General features: G+C 33.9%; 1 protein-coding gene across 2 annotated transcripts in view; it reads left to right on the top strand.

Annotated features, from left to right (window-relative positions):
- Positions 1-20,484, top strand: part of LOC132919680 (box A-binding factor-like) — a 41,644-nt gene that overhangs the window by 16,594 nt on the left and 4,566 nt on the right. For both annotated transcript variants that reach the window (XM_060981455.1, XM_060981454.1), the window contains exons 2-4: positions 6,336-7,770; positions 17,262-17,410; positions 17,541-17,921. In XM_060981455.1, the coding sequence (XP_060837438.1) occupies positions 6,336-7,770; positions 17,262-17,410; positions 17,541-17,921 (1,965 nt within the window). The remainder of the gene's footprint in view (positions 1-6,335; positions 7,771-17,261; positions 17,411-17,540; positions 17,922-20,484) is intronic.

Raw genomic sequence — 20,484 nt, forward strand, 5'->3', positions numbered from 1 at the left:
ATAAGATTCAATTTTTAACAAAACCGTGTATCAATGGCATAAATAATTATTAACTAGATTTATTAAGATTATTTTGTCAACATTAAAAATAAGTAATTTTTATTTTCATTTTTGGTCTAATGTATTAGTTGTTAAAGGCGTTAGAGACTTAAAGCTTTTACAGGACATCTTTATTACTCTAATGTTTACATACTTTAATTTTTCTACTTCATCTTTCTACATAAAATTAATAATTTAGTCTATTTTTATATTTGTTTATGATTTGCAATTGTTATTAACTATTTTTGTTCATAGAATTATATCATTTAAACATAATTTTTACTTAAGTTTAGTATATTAATATATTTTAACTTATCAGTGGCGCAATATGAAAAAAATTTGGCTGATTTTTTATTATTATATTTATTATAGTAATTACTTATTACTTACATACATCATATATAAGTTGAATTCTCAATTATTATTATTAATATTATTTTTTTTTTTTTTTAGTTTATAGTTCATTTTACTGTTATGTATAAGTACTTGAGTTATTTAGAAAAAAATATTGGCGATTTATAGTTACGCTATATACGTGCTCGGAGTTATTTATGATTTATTATTTATACAATTAGGAACAAATTCGATCACGATAAAACCTGACTTTCTCCATCAAATATTTAGTTTGACATTCACAAATTTGTCTCTTATTACAATATTCACGTATAATCGACGAATTAATTGTTACAGACTGTTCATAAAAGTAACGGTATCAATAAAACCATTATTCATTTTCAAGTACTGCAACATTATTTTGTGAAATTGTATTATTCTAATAGACTAAATTATTTTATTTAATGTTTTCGAAAAGCCGAAACGATAAAACATGACCGGGACCTTATATTCTAATCCACTCCGTGCTGATCAGCTACTAATATGCCGCTTATAATTTGTCATTCTTGAAAATGACCGACAATTATATTGGGATTACATTAGATGTACTTTAAAATTGATAAAAGATATTACCCCACGACCGTTCAATCGTTATGTGTAAAGTATTGTTGTTGGCACGAATTTACTGCACAATAGACGTAGGCAGTATGCGGTGTCGATGTAAACATGTGTGCGACACTGCGACCTACTAACTAATATAATATTTTCCATTTTATTTCCTCATATTATTATCCACTGTAATCGGATTTTAATACGTAATTTTACATATTTTATACATAATTTGAATTGTGATATTATATTATTATATTATATTAGTATTATATACCTAGTATTTATAGGCTAAAACCTATCTACTTATTATCTCTGTGATAGTGTGATGTTAGAGCGTGCTGTATCCTTTTTTTGTTGTATACACCGCAACCGAGAGGAATCATTTGATTATCGATGATTTTTGCATCGGTCAATATCACAAACGGGTAAATTATAATAAATATTGTAAATTGTTATTGTATTATAATAATTAAATTTTAAATACTTTATATTACTATAATAATAATACTATATGTCCTTAATAATATGCGCTTTTTTAAATTATGTTTATTGTTTATATCAGCATGTCGTTCCCATCGAGTTTATTTTATTTATCAACTAAAGGGGAAACAAGTGTCGACTTCGTTATCTTTTTCTTTGTGGCCACTGGACCGGACACTTCCTGCGAGAAATTCGCGATAAAAAGCCACTGTTGGATTCCTTTACCGGTCAGCAGCCTATATTATAAACGAAGGAAGTTCGTAGACAAGCGGAGTAGGACAGGAACCTAAGTATACGGGTTTAAGTGATTTTCGTATTTTTTGTTGTTGTATATGTGTCGAAAAGTGAAAATCGGTTAAGTGTGTCCGTGCGTACCGGCGTGAGAGAGTATGGGCCTAAACAAACCGGCTATTGATTCACACCTGAGGTCCTGTTTCCATTATACTACGAGGCATACTGTAAATAAAAACCATGGGAACCCTTTGTTTGCGTAGGGTTAATTTTGGCTTAGTTTTTTTCTTCACTTTTATAACGCTGGTAAACAAATTGTCCCCAAAGACATTATTGTAACTTATATATATATACATATATTACTTCTAAAATAATGTGAAATTAAATATTGTAGTAAATATCTAATACCTATATTTTCTACTATCGAATATTATCTAGTATTCTTCAAAACGAATGGATTGCACAAATTAAATATTTTCTATAAACAAAACGAACATTATATTGCCCATAAATATCGATACGCCGAATTTTAGTTTAATGTTGTAATTTGACTCTATAGTATTGATGGGGGTTGAATTGACCATCCTCACTGTATAGACCTCCCTCAACGAATTGTAAATATACGCCCTTATCATATTATATTGACCTACAGTATTAGTGATTTGACCTCTCTAACACTTAGTCCCATATTAAAAAAGGTTATCATATTGGGTACAGTTTTATTCAAGATTATCATATTGGAGATGTTCGAATTCGACACCCAGATAAAAATTGTTTTTAATTTTTTGTTCCTGATTGTTTATCATCGAACCTCAACCACCCATAAATGTGATATTGGTTGGTTATCTGATTTTTATTCTTAATGTTAAATAGTTTATAAAATATAAATTATCTGATATTTTTGTTAATAATTAACTTAATGGTAATCCAATTCACATTTTATAATTTTAAGTCTAGCTGTGACTGATTATTGGTTGAGATTAATAAATAAATATAAAATCTTAATTAATCCATATTTGTGAATTTTTGTTTTAAATTTTTTAATATACACTGTTTAAACATAATAAGTATGCATATTATAGTGTAAATGTCACAGCAGTATGTCAGTACTTGTCAGTGTTTGTACTTAGTGTTTTTACTAGGTATAGTCGTATAGGTAATAAATTAACCTAACCTAGGTATATTAAAAGTTTTCTACGATATATAGGTACATGCATTTTTAAATTGTAATAATTTACACATTCACAACTTACATTCAAATTGAATAATCGTAAAAAAAACACGCAGACACAGATAATAATGTTTCTTGCTTTAAGTTTGATAATAAGTCAATTTGCTTTAATGTTAAAGTCAACATCCCAAAATCAGTTTTGCGGAACGTACATTTTCCATGTAGGGTGTGAATCAGGGAGAGAAAACTAATATTTATGAGAGTTGTCAGTTTGTTGTTACTTATTACTATAGGTACATTTTGGATATATATAAAATTATTTTATTATACAATATTATTATTTAATAAAAATAAAAATAATAATAATAATAATAAATGTATGTAGTCGAAAACGATAACTATGTTCGATACATAGTAATAGTATATATATAATAATTATGTAGTATAAGTACCTATATGTAGTTATTTAATGTTATTATAGTGAAATTATTGTAATGCTATACAAACATAGAAATATTTTTTTAAATACATTTTTAACTATTTTAGTATTTAAGTATTTATTATTTTTAAATATTTTTATTATACGATAACCATTATTATCCAAAAAATAGTAAATGACAAATAAATTTATCGGGACTAAAATATAATGATCGTGTATGTTTTTGTTTCACTGTTGTAGTATATTTCATTTATGTTCAACATGATTATTATTTTCTTAAGTTATTATATTTATTATAATTTTTTATAATGTAAAATATATATTTTATTTTAAAATCCATATTTTACTGAATATGTTTATATAGAAACTTTCGCAGATATATTTATGTAACATAAAATTAATTAAATTGGTTTACAATTTAGATAGGATTGATATATAAAAGTTTTATCTTTTAACAATTGTTTGTATGGAATTTTATTGTTAATTAACCAAGCCTTTTATATTTTGATAAATCTAGGTAAATTTATTTATAAAATTATAGGCTTAGGTATATACAATATATCTATTTGAGTGTACGTAAGATATAACAATTAACAATATTACCAACACTTCATTATATTGTGTAAAGTCTTAATAATAACTGATGATATCATACTTACGGTTTCAAAGTTCTGTATCATCAAAATTGTAAATATGCAATACGTTATACTCGCTATAGATGTTATAAATATGTAAATATATTAAATTGAAATATTATAGATACTTATATATACTGTACAACATACAACGATTTAATATAGTAGTAAATAGTATGCATAATAGCAAATTATATAGTTGTGTTGAATTCCCTATAGTTTTAAATTGTAATTATTATATTCAAATTAATACTGCATAGTTTATTTCTTTATGTTTCATTATAATTATATTTTTAAATGCTTATTACTTATTAAGTCATAGTGGGACACAGAGATTTCTAAGGGATGTAGTGGTTATATTAATATATATTATAATAATATACGAGTGTGTGTCGATATGTTTTAAAAAACATTTTCACTTTTTATACAGTGATGTAAACATCCAAAGAAATCTATCTCTTGTTTTAATATACTCCATTCCTGATGCTGTACTGTTGAATTAATACACACAATTGTTGATACTGTTTATATAGTTCTTATATTATATTATGTATACCTACTATAATTTTAAAATATTGTACATTTTACGAATGTTTTAGTGAGGTTACTATAACTTCTTGTTTACCTATAGCAATGAGTAATTATTATTATTATTTATTATTGATAACATTTTGGGAATAATATTTACATAAATATAAAAATAGTAAAATAAATTGTACATAATATATTTATAATAAATACATCATAGATACTTGATCATTTTGAAGGTCTAAAATGAAATGATTTTATTGCTACAATTAAAATAATCGTTGACTAGCTAGACTGTTTAGGCACACATTTGAAAGCTTTTTTTTGTTAACATCAGTTGAACTGGTTATTTTAAATAACTATTTATATACATATAATATATAATAATTGGATCTTAGAAAACAGTATCAATGTTTAATAATGAGTCATTATTAAGTTTTCATATTTGAACTTGCCGGTTTTTATTATGCTGTAGGTATATACCTAATATAATTTAGTATAAAAATATATCTTTGTTTAATTTTGCTGTAGATCAGAACGGTTTTGACTACACGTCTACACTATGCAGTTGATAACGCGTAAATTCAATAATAATAAAAAAAAAATAAGTTTCTTTAGAAAAGCATAAGATAAATAAATATTTTAGTCGCATAAAGCATAGTATAATTGTTATTATTCTTTTAAATTTCGTATGATATTAGAATACGTTGAAGTCTAAAATAGTAAAATGATTATATGAATGAATTTTAATGAATGTTTAAATTTTAAATTGTTTAGTGTATAGCACGATTGCCACGATTATAATTGTGTTATTGACCTTAAAAATATTATTTTATGAAAAATAATAAATAAGGAATGAAAATAGGTAAACGCATTTATTTTTTAATTTTTATAAAATGTTATAAATTATTTAAACTAATCGACTACTGCACCGTACAGGTATTCACTTTTTGGATAACTTGTAATACAGTTATTATTTATTGCTCATTGCTATCTAATTTAAAGACACTCGTGGTATATCATACGCTAGTTGTATACTTCTCTCACTTTTGCTAAGACAGTTAAACACCAGCAGTTATGACTGTTGTATAGTAAAGGGTAGTTATCATATAGAATGGAACGAATAAAGTTTGTAACTTGCAACGTGTTTCAATAACTATGACATAAAATCAAATTTTTTAATTTTTATTAATATAATCACGCGGTTGTTCTATTTTTATGTCACCACATTTTACCCCGAGTAATGATAAAATATTTTTTATAATATTTTTCAAGTCAAAATATTCATCCGGGATTTAAAACGAATAAATTGGTCAAATTAAATATTTTTTAATCACTGCCAGCAGCACATAATATGTGATTTTAAGTACCTAATGCATTGATGATATTGCGGTAATGCCGCCGTTCGCACATATATAAAAAATCTTTGTAAAAAGTTGCATTAAGTTTCATATCCTGAAACACTATCGTACTTACCCCACCAATCACTACTTTGGAAATTTTCTATGTTATGTATTAATATATATTAATATAATATTATGTTTAATAAATAGTTCGTATGTCTTAAAATGTATAGATTAAATTCGTTATATTACAGTAATAGAATCAAGTCTTGTCTATGATGTTATTCATAATCTATTATGTTGTACTAAAATTATAATTTCCTTTATTCTGAAAAATGTAACCCCCTCCCCCTATTTTAGATGTTTAGATCTGCGCCTGGTCCTTACTACACATTATAATAATATGTAGATACGGTGTGTGAAAAAACTTGAGTGGGTTGACATGCTACCTATACCTATACACATATATATATAATACTATGAAGACAAGCTAACTATAAAATAGATTTGTTTATTTCGTTTAGGCTTATCAGCCGTAGTAGCAGCGGAATCATCGTCGGAACAGCTCAACCAGCATCAACTCCACCACCACCACCTGCAGCACCATGTGGTGGTCGGCGACGGAAGGAGCGATTGCGTCGGCGAGTTTGACACGTCCGCGGAGGAAGACAGAGCGGCAGCGGACACCATCGACGAGCTGAACAGCCGTCGCGGTGACGTCGTGACGACGACGGTAGTTGCCACTGCGGAGGATGCGAGCGATGAATCGTCGTCGCCGGCGGCCACAACGACCGCGGCGGCGTCGTCGTCGTCGTCACAGCAGCAGCAACAGCGTTGCGACGGCGCGACCGATGTGGTGACCGCGGCGGCGGACGAAGAAAATGGCGGCGGGAGCGCGGGCACGCCCAGCATCGGCTACGGGTCGCCGGCGGTAGATGGTGCGCCGGTCGGTAGGACGTCGTTCGGGTCGGAGGAGGAGGAGCCCGCCGCCGTCGACCGTTTACAGCAACAACCGGTTCACGGGACGGCAGACGAACGGCCGACTGGCAACGTGTACGTACGCCGTGATGATATGAACTATCATCAACACCACCACCAGCACCAACACCAGCAACACGACAGTCCGCCACAGCTACACGTAAGCAACAGTGCAACGACTACGACGACATCGACGACCGGTGTCAACGTTAACAACAATACCAACAATAATAGCAGTGGACCGTCGCCGAACAGCCGTTACGACATGTTAGTGGCGCAGACTTATCAACAGGCCAAGTACGGCAGTGGCCGTGACTTGATGTCCTCGATTTTCCCACAAGTATTGATCGCGGGTCAGCAACAGCTGCACCAACAACGCGACGAAGACGAAGATTTTTACGAGTACCAGCAGCAGGCAGCGTACCAGCAACAGCAACAGCAACATACCAAGTTCGAACACATCGTGCTCAAGCAAGAACCGCTCGACCGGGTCCAGCACGTGTACGCCGACGAGTACTTCCACCAGGATCACCAACAACAGCTGTCCGTGCAGCTTCAGCAACAACAGGAGCAACACTGCTCCAGCCCGGGCAGCTCGGCGGGCGGTTACGACGAGGAAGTGGTGGTGGCCGCCGCTGCCGCTAAAGGCGAATTGCTCGACTTGCACTTGGCCCGGTCCGACGGTGGCGCGGGTCCCGGACAACAGGAAAACCCTTTCGCGCATCTCGTGGCCTCGCTGCACAGCGACTCGGGCAGCGCGTCCCCGTTACAGGGACATTTGCACGACGACCAACAACAGGGTGGCTGTGGTTCGCCCACCGTCGTATGCCAGCAGCAGCCGCACGTGGCCGACCACTCGTACACGCCGTCGTCCGCGGCCGCGGACCAGCAAATTCCGCAACACTTGTCATCGCAAAACCATCACGGCGTCTACCACAGCGGTTCCAATGTCATACACCACAACAGTTCCAACATCTCTGGGTGAGTTTTTCTCGATTTATTCCCGATATTACCCGAGCTTTTTACCACCCCTAGTCCCACACTTGATCCGCACCCCGTCGCCGAAAGTCGATTCGCGTTTTTGCGTCATATCTCTCTCTCTCTCTCTCTCTCGCACGATCGCTCTATCTCTGTTTAGTGTACAGTTCAGACGCGAACTTTCGTGTAATCGGGGCCCCCACGTGTCGACGATCGTAAAGATAATACTTATTAACGAGCGTCGTGTTCGCATTATGAAATCGTTTTGTCAGACGTCCGATTAACGTACATTGTTATTTATATATGATATTATATCTAATTCTGATCGGTAATAATTAGGTTTTTGGCTAACGCGTTCGCGCGTGTGTGGCACAGGTAACCGGTGGCGTAATCGTCGTTATCGGTTTTCGAGGTTAAGGGCCTCTCGTATAATATTGTTATATTTTATTGTAAATTATAATATAGTACAGTTAGTAATAGTAGCAATCGGCCGCTGCCGCCGCCGAGATGACTCTCAGATCGCATGCACAGCTCTCTCTGCGTCCGTCGTCGATCGATGCGAAGATTGTTCATAGTAATCTGTGATGTAGATCCGACATCGGACGGGTCGTGTGTTATTATTGTTTGCGCGTCTCCCGATCTTCTCTTTCGGTAGCAGACGGCGGCGTGTTCCAATCGAACTGTTTACAGTCCTTCGTAATATTATCGTTATAATATCTTCCGACCGCGAACTTTTTGGCTTTTGTGGTTTTCTCACCAAACGGACATGACGTTTTTATTTCGTCGCGTATTTTTCACACCCAATACCACAACATTGGTCACGGGGTTTTCGAACCCGATAAGACTTGCCTATATCTTTTACGAGTTTTATTACTCGGCAACGGTGCAATGACCCACATTTATTATACAACAATGTTGTGTTGTTGAACAATTTTGTACTTTCTTGCCGCGGGATGCCCTGACATTTATTTTATATTTAGCACCGATGACGAACGTTCTCCGACAAATAATTTACGACGAAATTATAATTTTAAATCGTACGTCATTAGGGTGTGTGTGCGCGTTTATGAAGGCCATTACGTAGTACAATATCGTTCGTTCGCTTCGATAATTGGTTTTCTTTCTCTCACCACCGTAACATTGAAAGGTTAGGTGAAGTACATATTAGTTTCATAAATAATTTTTCGTTCATAATTAGTAATCTTTATTTCATCACTATTATAACAATAATATTTGTAACGTCTATTCGGTATATATTTAAGGACGTTAGATTATTTTATTATTTTATTGTACTATGGGATTTAATAATTAATTCATTATTTTAAATATAATATATTACATTGATTATCATATTATTTTTTTTAATATGTTGACTATTAGACATTAATTCAATATTTATATTTATAATTATTGGACTCAATTAGTAGTTTTGAACAAAAATTAAGACTGCATTGTTTTAGTTTATAGTTAAATTCAACGATTATGATCCAACTCCTTTAGTATGGTAAAAGTTATATTCATCGTTTCATAATAATACTGTTAGTAGTTTGAAGTTGATATGATGAGGTTTCTTTTTCATTTTGTACGTAATTGTTGCTCCAAAAAAAAAAAGTATCCGATTTTATTAGTAACATGTTACTTACTATACGTTGTTGTTTTGCCTTATAGTATTTTAAAAGTATTTAATAAATTTTATAGAATAAAAGCCGTAGAATTAAAATTGTTAAAATTACAATGAAGACTTAATCGTTTCTGGTGGAGAACTAAGAATTTTAAATATTATATTATTAATTTTTTCTTCGAGATTTTAATTGTTTAATAATACGATAAAAATATTTAAATGGCTTAAAGCAATTAAGTATAATTTTAGCAATTTATATACACAATATATGTATTTTAAATACAATAATAATATATTATATTTTATTGTTTTTAATTTCTTTTAGTACTAAATGTATTTGGCTATTAAATTTATATGACTTCAGTTTTTATTATTTCACTTGTGCAAATTTTAATTTGATGAAATATAAAATATTATGGTGGTGGATTATCCATAAAATTTTTTTTAAACACATTTCCAAAATATTATAAAAACGAAACAGGTATATTATAGTCGTATGAAAATTTGTGTGATTAAATTAAATAAAATAAAAACCTGCGAGTTGTCGACAGTAAATCATAATTAGCGCGACCCGACTAACTGCTCACAAGTCACGTTGTAACGCTTATTACCCCATCTATTCGGTCGTTTACCTTCATCAGAAGATTTTTCAAAATTTGCGTTTATGTCGCATTAGAGCTTCTCGGTCGAAAGAAAATAAACCTAAATACATATATTACTAAAAGTGATTCATTGGTTCTCAGAAAAAAAATCAAAACCATCAGCAAATCCGACGAAACACCTACTATAGCAAAACAATTACTATGCAGTATACACGCTCCGCTCTTGGTTAACTTGAAACTATACAGTACGATTTACAAACAGATTTTTGTCGCAATTCTGCAAACGGCATTACATTTTTATCGAGGTCAATGATCATCTTCGGGTCTTTGATATTCAAAACGACGGCGTCATAACTTAAAACGACAAACGCCGAAGTAGATCGGATTCAATAAAAAATTCTCAACCTTTTTTTTTTAGACCGTATCATTTTTTGCCGTCTGTTTAATTTTCATGGACCAATTTTTTTCTTGAAATATTTATAATATTATAACTTATAAGCTATAAATCTACAGGTATCCCAGAAAATATTCTCAATTTTTTTTTTTAAATGTCAAATAGTCAGTAATGGTTGGTCAACTAGTTGCAGGCCGGCACATAAAAATAACCTCTTTATCGTCTCGTTCTAACGCTATCTGTAGACATATTAGATTCTCGTATGTGCGTTTATGAGGTTTGATCGGAGGACAACCGTGCTCCGATAATAGCTCTAACTAAAACAAAATTTATATTTTAACAATCGGTGGTCAAGAACATCTATTTTTAGTATTTTTACTGACTAATGTTTTTGGTTTAATTGTTTTAAACATAACACTTTTATAAAATTGCCATGGCTCCTAGTTTTATTTCATCTTATAATTTAACATTTGACATACTGTTATTATTTTTGAATGCATGACATATTATATTGATGTATAATCTGATATATTTTGTTATTCTTTAGTTTTTTACCAAAACAGGCTCTCAAACGAATAAGTAACAAAACATAATAAATAGTTGTTAATATTATTTTTACAGTTCTTGTTCACTATACTACTATTACAGTCGTCGCAATATAATTTTAAAACCATATTTACGCAGTATTTCTGAGGAATAGCTTTTTAATTGTTTTAAATGCATTCTTGTCATTCTATTCAATCACGTGTGTGGCTTTATTTCTATGGCCCGTGAATAATAGTAATCAAATACGTGACATTTTACACAAAATATACTGTTATAATTATTATTCTGGTACCAGTAATTTATCATCTTTTTAATTAGGTATAAACCACTGACCAAATTACCAAATTGAATACATAACGAACGTCTTGTCGGCGTTTATTTTTTGAGAATAAGCTATACAATATTATTTCCTTATAAACTAAATTATATTTTAAATTCCACTGCACATGAATTAGATAAGTAAAAATAAGGAAAAATTCATCACCTTTTTATTATCATATTGATGAATAAATTAATAATAACTATTTTATACAATTCATCATGTACTTCAAATTTTAGACTGCCACGTTTATAACATCAATTATTATTTTATTTTATTTATCTACAATGTTTATGTTTTTTTTAAGATATTCGTTATTTATTATTAATTATTATCGAATGTGTTGAATTGACAAAAATCTAACGCGCACTATAGTTTATTTCAAATTTGGACTTTATGTCGTCAGTAAAACGATAACGGTCCTTGTTATTGCAACGGTGCAAGGCCACCAAGACTTAAAAACTGCAGTTAGGTAGGTACACCGTGGAAGTGCACATAATAATAATAATAATTTTGATAACCGCTTTATGGGTTTTTTTCTAAAAATAATTATTGATTTTTCATTTGTGGCCTAAACACGTAGGATAGGTGTTTACTATGCTGTACTATGTTACACTTTGAGTTCGAGGGATCATCAAAAACATTTTTAGCAAAAAACTGCATTTGTATTAATAAATATTAAAAATTCTTATTATAATTATTTCGACATCGCATTAGTGTTGTTCGTGTAAGAACCGAAATAAAATTCGGTTCTATTTTTAATAAAATACGCGAGGGCGAACGGAATTTTTCCCAACTATTTACGATTAATGCGTGTGGCGTGTGTGTGTGTGTGAATGCATGCACGCGCATGTATGTTATATATTATTATTATGTACATACTACATATACACATAAGTAATTGTACGCGCGTGGTGTATGTGTCGTAGTATGTACAGTGTAAAACGAGCGTCGCGCATTGCAAGAGGAATGAAATATAATAAAAACCGTCGTTGTGTTGTCGCGGCTGCCGCCGCCACCGCCGCCGCCCCCGTCCTCTGCGGTTGATTCGTACGACCGACGGCGGCCTAATGAATAAATGGTAATTGTTCCAACACGTTCTCCGTGTGCTCGCCCATTGTAAGCGCAGCAACGTGTGCAAAGACCGTGTAAATTCATTATTACTTCGAAACGAAATGTAAAAAAAAAATGTTATATTTATGCTGGCGACCGTTTTTTTTCCATCTAATTTTATGGACGCGATTTAAGTGTTTGCGCTCGAGACCAAGGACACAACACCGCCTATCCTCCCCCCACCATCACAAGTTCATTTTTATTTTTTATTACTCGCTTAGGCCTAGATAAAACGCGATTTCGACGTGTTTTCCTCGGCATTAGCGCGAAAATGTACACATAATCGTACTATTTGCCACTACTGCTGTCGTCGACCCCCTCGTAAGAACTGTGTGTCGGATTGGTGTTATTTCGTCCCGTCTGGGATATGTGTGAATAGATATTTATGTGTTATAGTCGACTTATAGACGTGGACAAAGAAAAAGCGCGTAACTTCGTCGAGAGATTACACATTTTCTTATACATAATATATATGAATGAAAATATTTAAAAAAAAATCGTTTTTATTAATAATATATAATAATGTACTGTAAATATTGTGGTCATCGCTTTTATTGCTTAATTTTCTAAAATTGTATTTTTTCTATCGAAATAAGGTTTTAATTAGTTTATCGAAATAATGAATATTGAACTTACAAAAATGAACGACTAAAAGACGGTGGCGGTTATTGGCAATATGTTGACAAGTTATCATGTGTACTTTTGTTAGTCATTATTAACATGTTCATAATAAGTAATTTTGTTAGTCAATTCAAATTATACTGAATCAATTTATCATACATTTTCTCCCATAGAGTAGTAAATGGCCAAATGTATTGTTTTATAAGCTAAAACCCTAAATAAGTATTTGATATTTTGTAATGTTCAAAAACAAAAAGAAATTCAATCATTTACGTATATGGTAGTCATTGAATTTCTGTGTATAATATGGATTATTTTTCCAGCTAGTGCTTATTTATATGTCAATAATATTATAATTTAATTACTCGTTGATCTGCAGTTCGCCGGTGCGCGTGCTGCCGACGAACGGTGTTTTATTCAAATGCTGACTCATCGTTTCCGTGAGGGGAGAGTCGGCGGCGGCGCGTATATCACATATTATGTGCAATAGTGGATTTTTTTTCTCTCGACGTTCAATATTCATAATAATAATAATAATAATCACTACAACTCTGCCTAGGTGTACAAAACTTATGCGTGCATGCGCACTAGTACTACACTGCGTTAGCAAGATTTCTTAAAAAAAAAAAAAATCGTTGTGTTCAGTCTTCGCCGTTTTAGATTCTGCCGCCGTCGTTTCTATTGAAATACAATTGAACAGTGCGGAGGTTGTGTGCTGTGTGTTAAGAATCGCGTCTATTTTGAATACCTGTCTATATGAGTTCCGTGTCGAAGGCAGGATAGAATTTTGCATAAAAAAACCTAGTGATTATTAATAATGAAGAGAAAATGTTTGGACGATCTGATGTACGATTGGCATTACGATCATCATAAAATAATAAAATATTATGAATTTGAAATTTTTTTCCTTCACAAAGGATCGTCGGCGGCAATGATATGCTTAGTTAGGCATTTCGTTGGTATACGACACGATGCCGCCGTCGCGTACGGTATACAGAGAGAGATGACGGCGGCGTGTCCACCCACGGGTTTTGTTCGTTCTAGGAAACTGACGGTGGCGGCGCATGTTTATACTTTGCCGTTTTTACACTTTAAACGACGTAAAAAAATAATTATAAATTACTCAACTATTATTAGTTATTACACATACCGTATACCAATTACTGCGTTTAATAATATTTTACGTTATTTTGTCTATCACGCACGTCTCAGACTACTCAATATCAGTTTTTAGTTGTATTATGGGAAGAGAGCAATACTCTATTACATTGGAGAAAAGAATACATTTTTATAATATAACAATATAGTATTATTGTGTTCTATACTAATATTCATCACTGCGTTTTTAGGGCATGAATATAGGTAACACATTAAATTTGTTACTTCGTTAACTGTTATCATGTCCGACGAACGAGAATTTTGTTTTGCCATAGTATTGTATCTATATATAATATTATATATTTTATCGGTTTCTGTTTCTTAACCGAATCGGTTATCGTTATAATATTAAACACCTTTTCATCGGTTTAGAATGAACATAATATTTTTTCTTGAAGTTTGACCTCATCGGCCAGTGGACAATGGGTGAACTTTGTCCGGTCCGAATGAGCAGACAGCCGCCGATGAACACAGGGTGGTTCCGCCCGTCTTGCGCGCAGGTGCCTGCCGGCATGAATATAATTTACCGAGTGTGATTCCTCTTGCGGGTAGCAGCTGAGTTCGTCGTACGCGTTGATGATTATAAACTGTTTTTTACCAACAGCCGACCGGACTATTATTATTATTATATCAATGTCATTTGTTGGTCGTTTTTACGATACACAAATTTGCGACAACAACATCTACGAAATTATCAAAAATCGCGGTACCGCGCTTTTAATATAAGCTCAACGAACAAATGGTACACATTTACCTTGATTCTATAAAATAATATATACAAGTTGAAACCAAATTGTCTTAATTTTTTTCGAACCTGAGGTCTCACCCAAATTTAAGAAAAAAGTGCTATGCCTAAGACTCAAGGGATGGTTCTAAACATATGTTTAAAGTGTTCAGCCTGGGCGAAACTAATAAATTACGCATTTAAAGATTTCGTAAGTTCAAAAAAGCCAGTCTTAAAAGTAGTGGTCACAGGACTGTGACCGGATTCCCGATTAGGTGACTGTTAATGGTGTTATTTCGTAGATTTTGCTGAAATCCGCTTTCGTTTTCAATCGGTTTCCGATTTCGCCACTAGAACAATAATAATAATAAATTATTATTGACGTATGTGTCATAATAACATGTGGGTTTCGTAACAAGGTGTAGTTTTTGGTGAATAGTCTGAATGTAAATATTATTATTTATTTATTTATATAATATATATGTATACTTAAATGTATATTACTGTATTTATTTTTTATCTTTACAAGACTGTCCGTGAACAGCAGCAAATTCATCGTGTTTATAATACGTGATCACGGCGGCGGCGCTCGAGGACAAGGACATATTGTTATTAAACACGTTCTTTTCGGAAATATTATATATTATTATGCGCGTTCTATCGTAATCTCGTGTCATTGAATACCGGAGCGTATTTTTTTTATTATTTCTCAGTTACTATCGACAAAGGGACGTTTTTGTTTTGATTATTAGTGAAAAAAAATATAAACCACTTAGATCGCTGCCAAAACTCTGTTAGCGTACACTGCAGATATCCGACATCGCGTAACCCGACACGACGCCTATACCTGTGTGTACCTCGACGTATATATATATCACCTTGAACGAAAACGTTGATTACTGATTAGTGTATGAACTATGAGACGGTATCGGTTTTCCGTGTTGATTTCATAGTATTACATAGGTATATAATAATATTATAGGTACCCAACCTATTATAATTGATATATATTAATTGTATTAATACGACGCGCCGGTGTTTGGCTAAACCCTTTTCTTTGGTTTTCTCGGGAATTCGGTATGCGTGGTTTTTATCGAGAGCTACTGCGGCGTTTGGCACATACGATCACGTACGATTGAACACCATTCGCAAGCATGTTTGAAGCTAGAGATCACGTTTGTTGTTTTAGTTTCAAAATTTTTTACAATTTGTAACCCATTAGTTAGGAGATTCTGCACACCATCGGTTGACCATGGGTTCTCTAAATATTATGATGTGTATATCATTATTTACGTTAACTTTTCTTACTGTATTTGGTCACATAACTACCATAAACAAGTGTATATTTATATATAACCTAGAATATAATACAATATCATTGTGTAAATTAAATAAAATATTTAAGATTTTTAAACGTAGAATGAACACGAGTCTAAGAAAACATTATTTTCTGCAGCGTGTGTTGTCAGTCGAGCTGCAATTACGTCGTTTTATATTTCCGTACCTATACGTCATAAATGTTTCGTTAATATTTCGTTCCGCAGTCGTTTTAAAATTTTATTAAAGACTGCTAAACCTACTATGCATTTCAATGGAATAAAAAGATACACCTATATTAGGTATAATTTAGTATTAAATAAATTGAATCTTATAAATATACGCACAGTGCAGTGCACCATTATTGTTGTGATCTCTCGACGTGGGTCCTATTTCGTCCATAACAACCTTATTACGTCGCAAATCAGCCACAACCCTTTACATCGTTCTACTCAAGACGTGGGAGAAAGTCATGTCAACCATTCCACTAAATTTGAATATTATTTTAGTGTTATTGGCGGGGGACGTTTTAAAGAGATCTAATAACCTCCTATCCCCGTTACTTGTGTTACCGCATCGGGTGTTAAATAAGACAGTGTAATAATAATAACAAAGTACCTAATAATGTTATAGTAAACTATGTGCCCCTTCCTCCCCTCCCCTTACCCCTTCTGTTGTCGTCCGACAAGTCCATAATAACGTATTATGATGCTCGGCGTCAAGGCTGAACGTGTCGCCTGGTGAAAACATTGGCCAAGGCCTCAAGGTCGCAATCGCAGCTTAGTGAGACACGTACCATCGACCCGGCTGTCTTTCGGGTGTTGGCCAGTTCGCAACAGACAGTGATCAGTTGTACCTCTGGTCTTTCACTTTTTCTAACGCACACACACTATATTTCTCCTCCCCTCTCACTTACACACTCCAAGTATATTTTCCGTCTTATATATACAATACTTATATGCATTTATAATATATATATAAGTGGTAACCCCAACTACCGTCGGTCACACACGTTTGGGCCCGACAAAACTAATCGTGCCATGCAGCTTTCTGATCGCCATACTTTGTTTTCCGCACAGTTCATCCATGTACCAGAGAAGTAACGGTGGCGGCGGCTTGCAGTATTCGACTTCCCTGCCACATTACTTCACGTCCTCGCCCGAGCTCAATCAACAGCAAGCCAACAACATCATCACATCCGTGGCCGGCAACCAAATGTGGTCCACAGGTAAGTCAATGATACTTTAATTTCTACTTATAATTTACTGCGCCTACCTAGTACATACACATTATACAAATTAGCCCGTTCGAAATTATCCATTACTTAACCGCTTTCTCTTGTTATTCCCTTGTTGTAGTCGTGTCCGAAGACGGGACCGGAGGATATTCTCCGTCATCGACAAGCAAACAACAGCAGTCCAACCACAATGGCGGTGGTCTGCCAGCTTTCGCTCAGCGTTTCGGTACACATACATCGTCAGCGTCCGCGTACACAGCTTCCGGTTCGTCCCGGTCAGTTCCGTCATCGTACCACTCGATCGCCACGCCCGGGGTGACGCCGTACCATCTAACCGCCGCAGCCGTCAATAACGGTGGCCCTGGTGACACCTCGTCGCTCCAGTGGGCCACGGCCGCCGCAGGTTACGCGAACACGGATGGCACTATAAACTACGCTCCAATGCAAATCAACAATCGGAGTCGGCCAAATGCGTTCTCGGCCGCCGCTTCGTTGTCAGCTCGTAAGTATAATATTATAATATATGTATTTTTTAACGATTTGTATGTGACGATCGATGTTACGTTCCGATCGGCACAAAACATATAAACTGTTTTTAGAAAATCTTTGAGGGAAAAAATATTATTTTTATTGGGTCAATTATGTTTTCGAATAGGTATTTATCTTCTGTCGGCGCGTTAAAATGTAGATTTACTCGCGCGGACTTGCAAAACGCCAATACCAATAATTATTATTATTATTACAACGTACAGTATAAACATGTTGTACATATGTGTATTATTATTATATATATATATATGTATGTGTGTGCGTGTGAGCGAATGCGTGTGGTGTATGCGTATCGCGGTGCACACCAAAAGATGTAGTATACCATTCTACTATTATAACTTATAAGCGTGTGCCGGACGGTCTAGACCCGGGTCGGTTACGACCCAATATAATACATATAAAAAAAATACCAATAATAATAATAATGATAATAATAATAGTCGTGTAGAAGAGAATGCGCAAAGAGTTTGTCGTCGAATCCCCCGTGGCGGGGTGACCGATTAATAGGGTAGGTGTTTTTTTCTTGGGGCGCGCGCGCTGCAAAACTGCCCACCCAAAGCGACCGGAACCTTTTGCGGGCTTGTCCGTCGTGTGTATACGTATTTTAATAATAATAATACAAGAACAATGTGTGCGTTCGAGGATCGAAGGGGGAACCGTCTCCGTTTACAACGCATACGATTCAATAATAATATCTGTTTGCCATTAATTAAACGCCCATTTAGAGGACACCGGTCTGCTGCCGTCTGGTGCACAAACACACATGAACCCTGTACTTTACATGTTATTATCGTGTACCATTTGTGTGGCGGCGATGGTGGTCGTAATGCCGTATAAGTAACACGTGTTCGCGAACTCGCCTTTTGCCCTTTGCCTTTTTTTTTAATATCAATACACAACACTATAAAATGTATAATAATATTATAATACTTTGTAAATACTCGTAAATATTGATTATACGGTTCTCGCACACACACACACACACACACACAACCCAACACCCCTCATGGTTGAACGTCGTGCGTGCCAATATACATTGTGCGACGTGTGTGTCTTTCCCGTCTTGTCCAAATATCGTGCATCCCCTGTCTTTGATTAATGTCCGGCGGCTGGTGGTAAAAACGTGTGTTCGAGGTCGGGTTGACCTAACCCAACCACCACCGTTGCCGCTGCTACTTAATATATCTGAATAGGCAGACTGTCTTATGTCTTGCTGTTACATATTATAATATAATATTCTGTATTACTATATAAATAATAATATTTATACCACCCGGTATTAAAATTTTTAATTTGATCTCCTACAGACTCCATACATAAATCTACACGCTACACATCTGACGGAAATTATACTTAATATTTTATATGCTATAACTACGCTGTTGTGTTCATAATTTCTGAATAAGTTTACCAGTTGACAAAAAAAAATAAAAAAAATACCAGTTCTTAACAAAACGATTGCCTGTTGATAATATTTATTTTTTAACCTATTGATGCAAGATTGACTCGTCAGGATTTATCTTTTCATATAATCAAATGAACTGTAGTGTACAAATACATATTATGTATACATGTTGACGTCGTTTAGTCTCATTTATATATACGCATCACGACAGTATAATATACTGCAGTGTTTACTCGGAATGGTATTGTTTTTTTCGAATTGTCAATCTAAAAGTGTACCCGTTGTGGTGGTGTTTATATCATTAACGAAATCGTTAACGTTTCCATATTATAAATTGTGCTCTATAATACAGAATCAACGTTCGACGCAGTTTCCTTGCAGTCGGTGTGTGTGTACACGCTGTACACTATAATTATTTGAATTCTCTCTCCTATACGATAGTCTGTACGAATATAATAACAAGCGGACAATGAATATTAAAATATAAAAACTAGGTTAAGTCACCGTTTCGTTATCATTGTATTTATATATGTTTTCCGTTAATTTTTTTTTGTATTTTTTCCCTACCGTTTTATCACGAATTTCGTTGCTCCCTCGATAAACATTATGCCCAGAGCCCGAATTACACGCGGAAAACGGAAGCTCATTATCAGTAACGGCCATGTTGGAAACGAAAAATTATACATGCACCGAGCAGGATCAATAGCCTCCGCACTATACTGTATAGATGCCCTTCTAAAATAACACATACTAATATGTAGGTACTATGTAATTGTTTCGCTCGTATTTAAACGCACACAAAAAAAAATAATGTGTATATATAATATATAGTTATTTTTTCTTACGTGTGTTAATCGCAATTGCGTGCCATTTTTAATTGTCGTAGTACTAATCGAACGTGGTTAATGTCACGTATAGTGATTCGGACGCACATTTCAGGCTTGCGCGACCGGCTTATGTTGTACAACTGTTTAAAACTAATTAATATTGAGTGTAGGTAAATTATATAATTTTGAATTTTTGATTATTTACGAAATATAATTATTCTGTGAATAGTGATAGTGTGGAGTTTTCAAATATGTTTAGAAATTTCTACTTAATAGTATTATTT

The sequence above is a fragment of the Rhopalosiphum padi genome, chromosome 2, assembly GCF_020882245.1.
Source record: "Rhopalosiphum padi isolate XX-2018 chromosome 2, ASM2088224v1, whole genome shotgun sequence".
Lineage (NCBI taxonomy): Eukaryota > Metazoa > Arthropoda > Insecta > Hemiptera > Aphididae > Rhopalosiphum > Rhopalosiphum padi.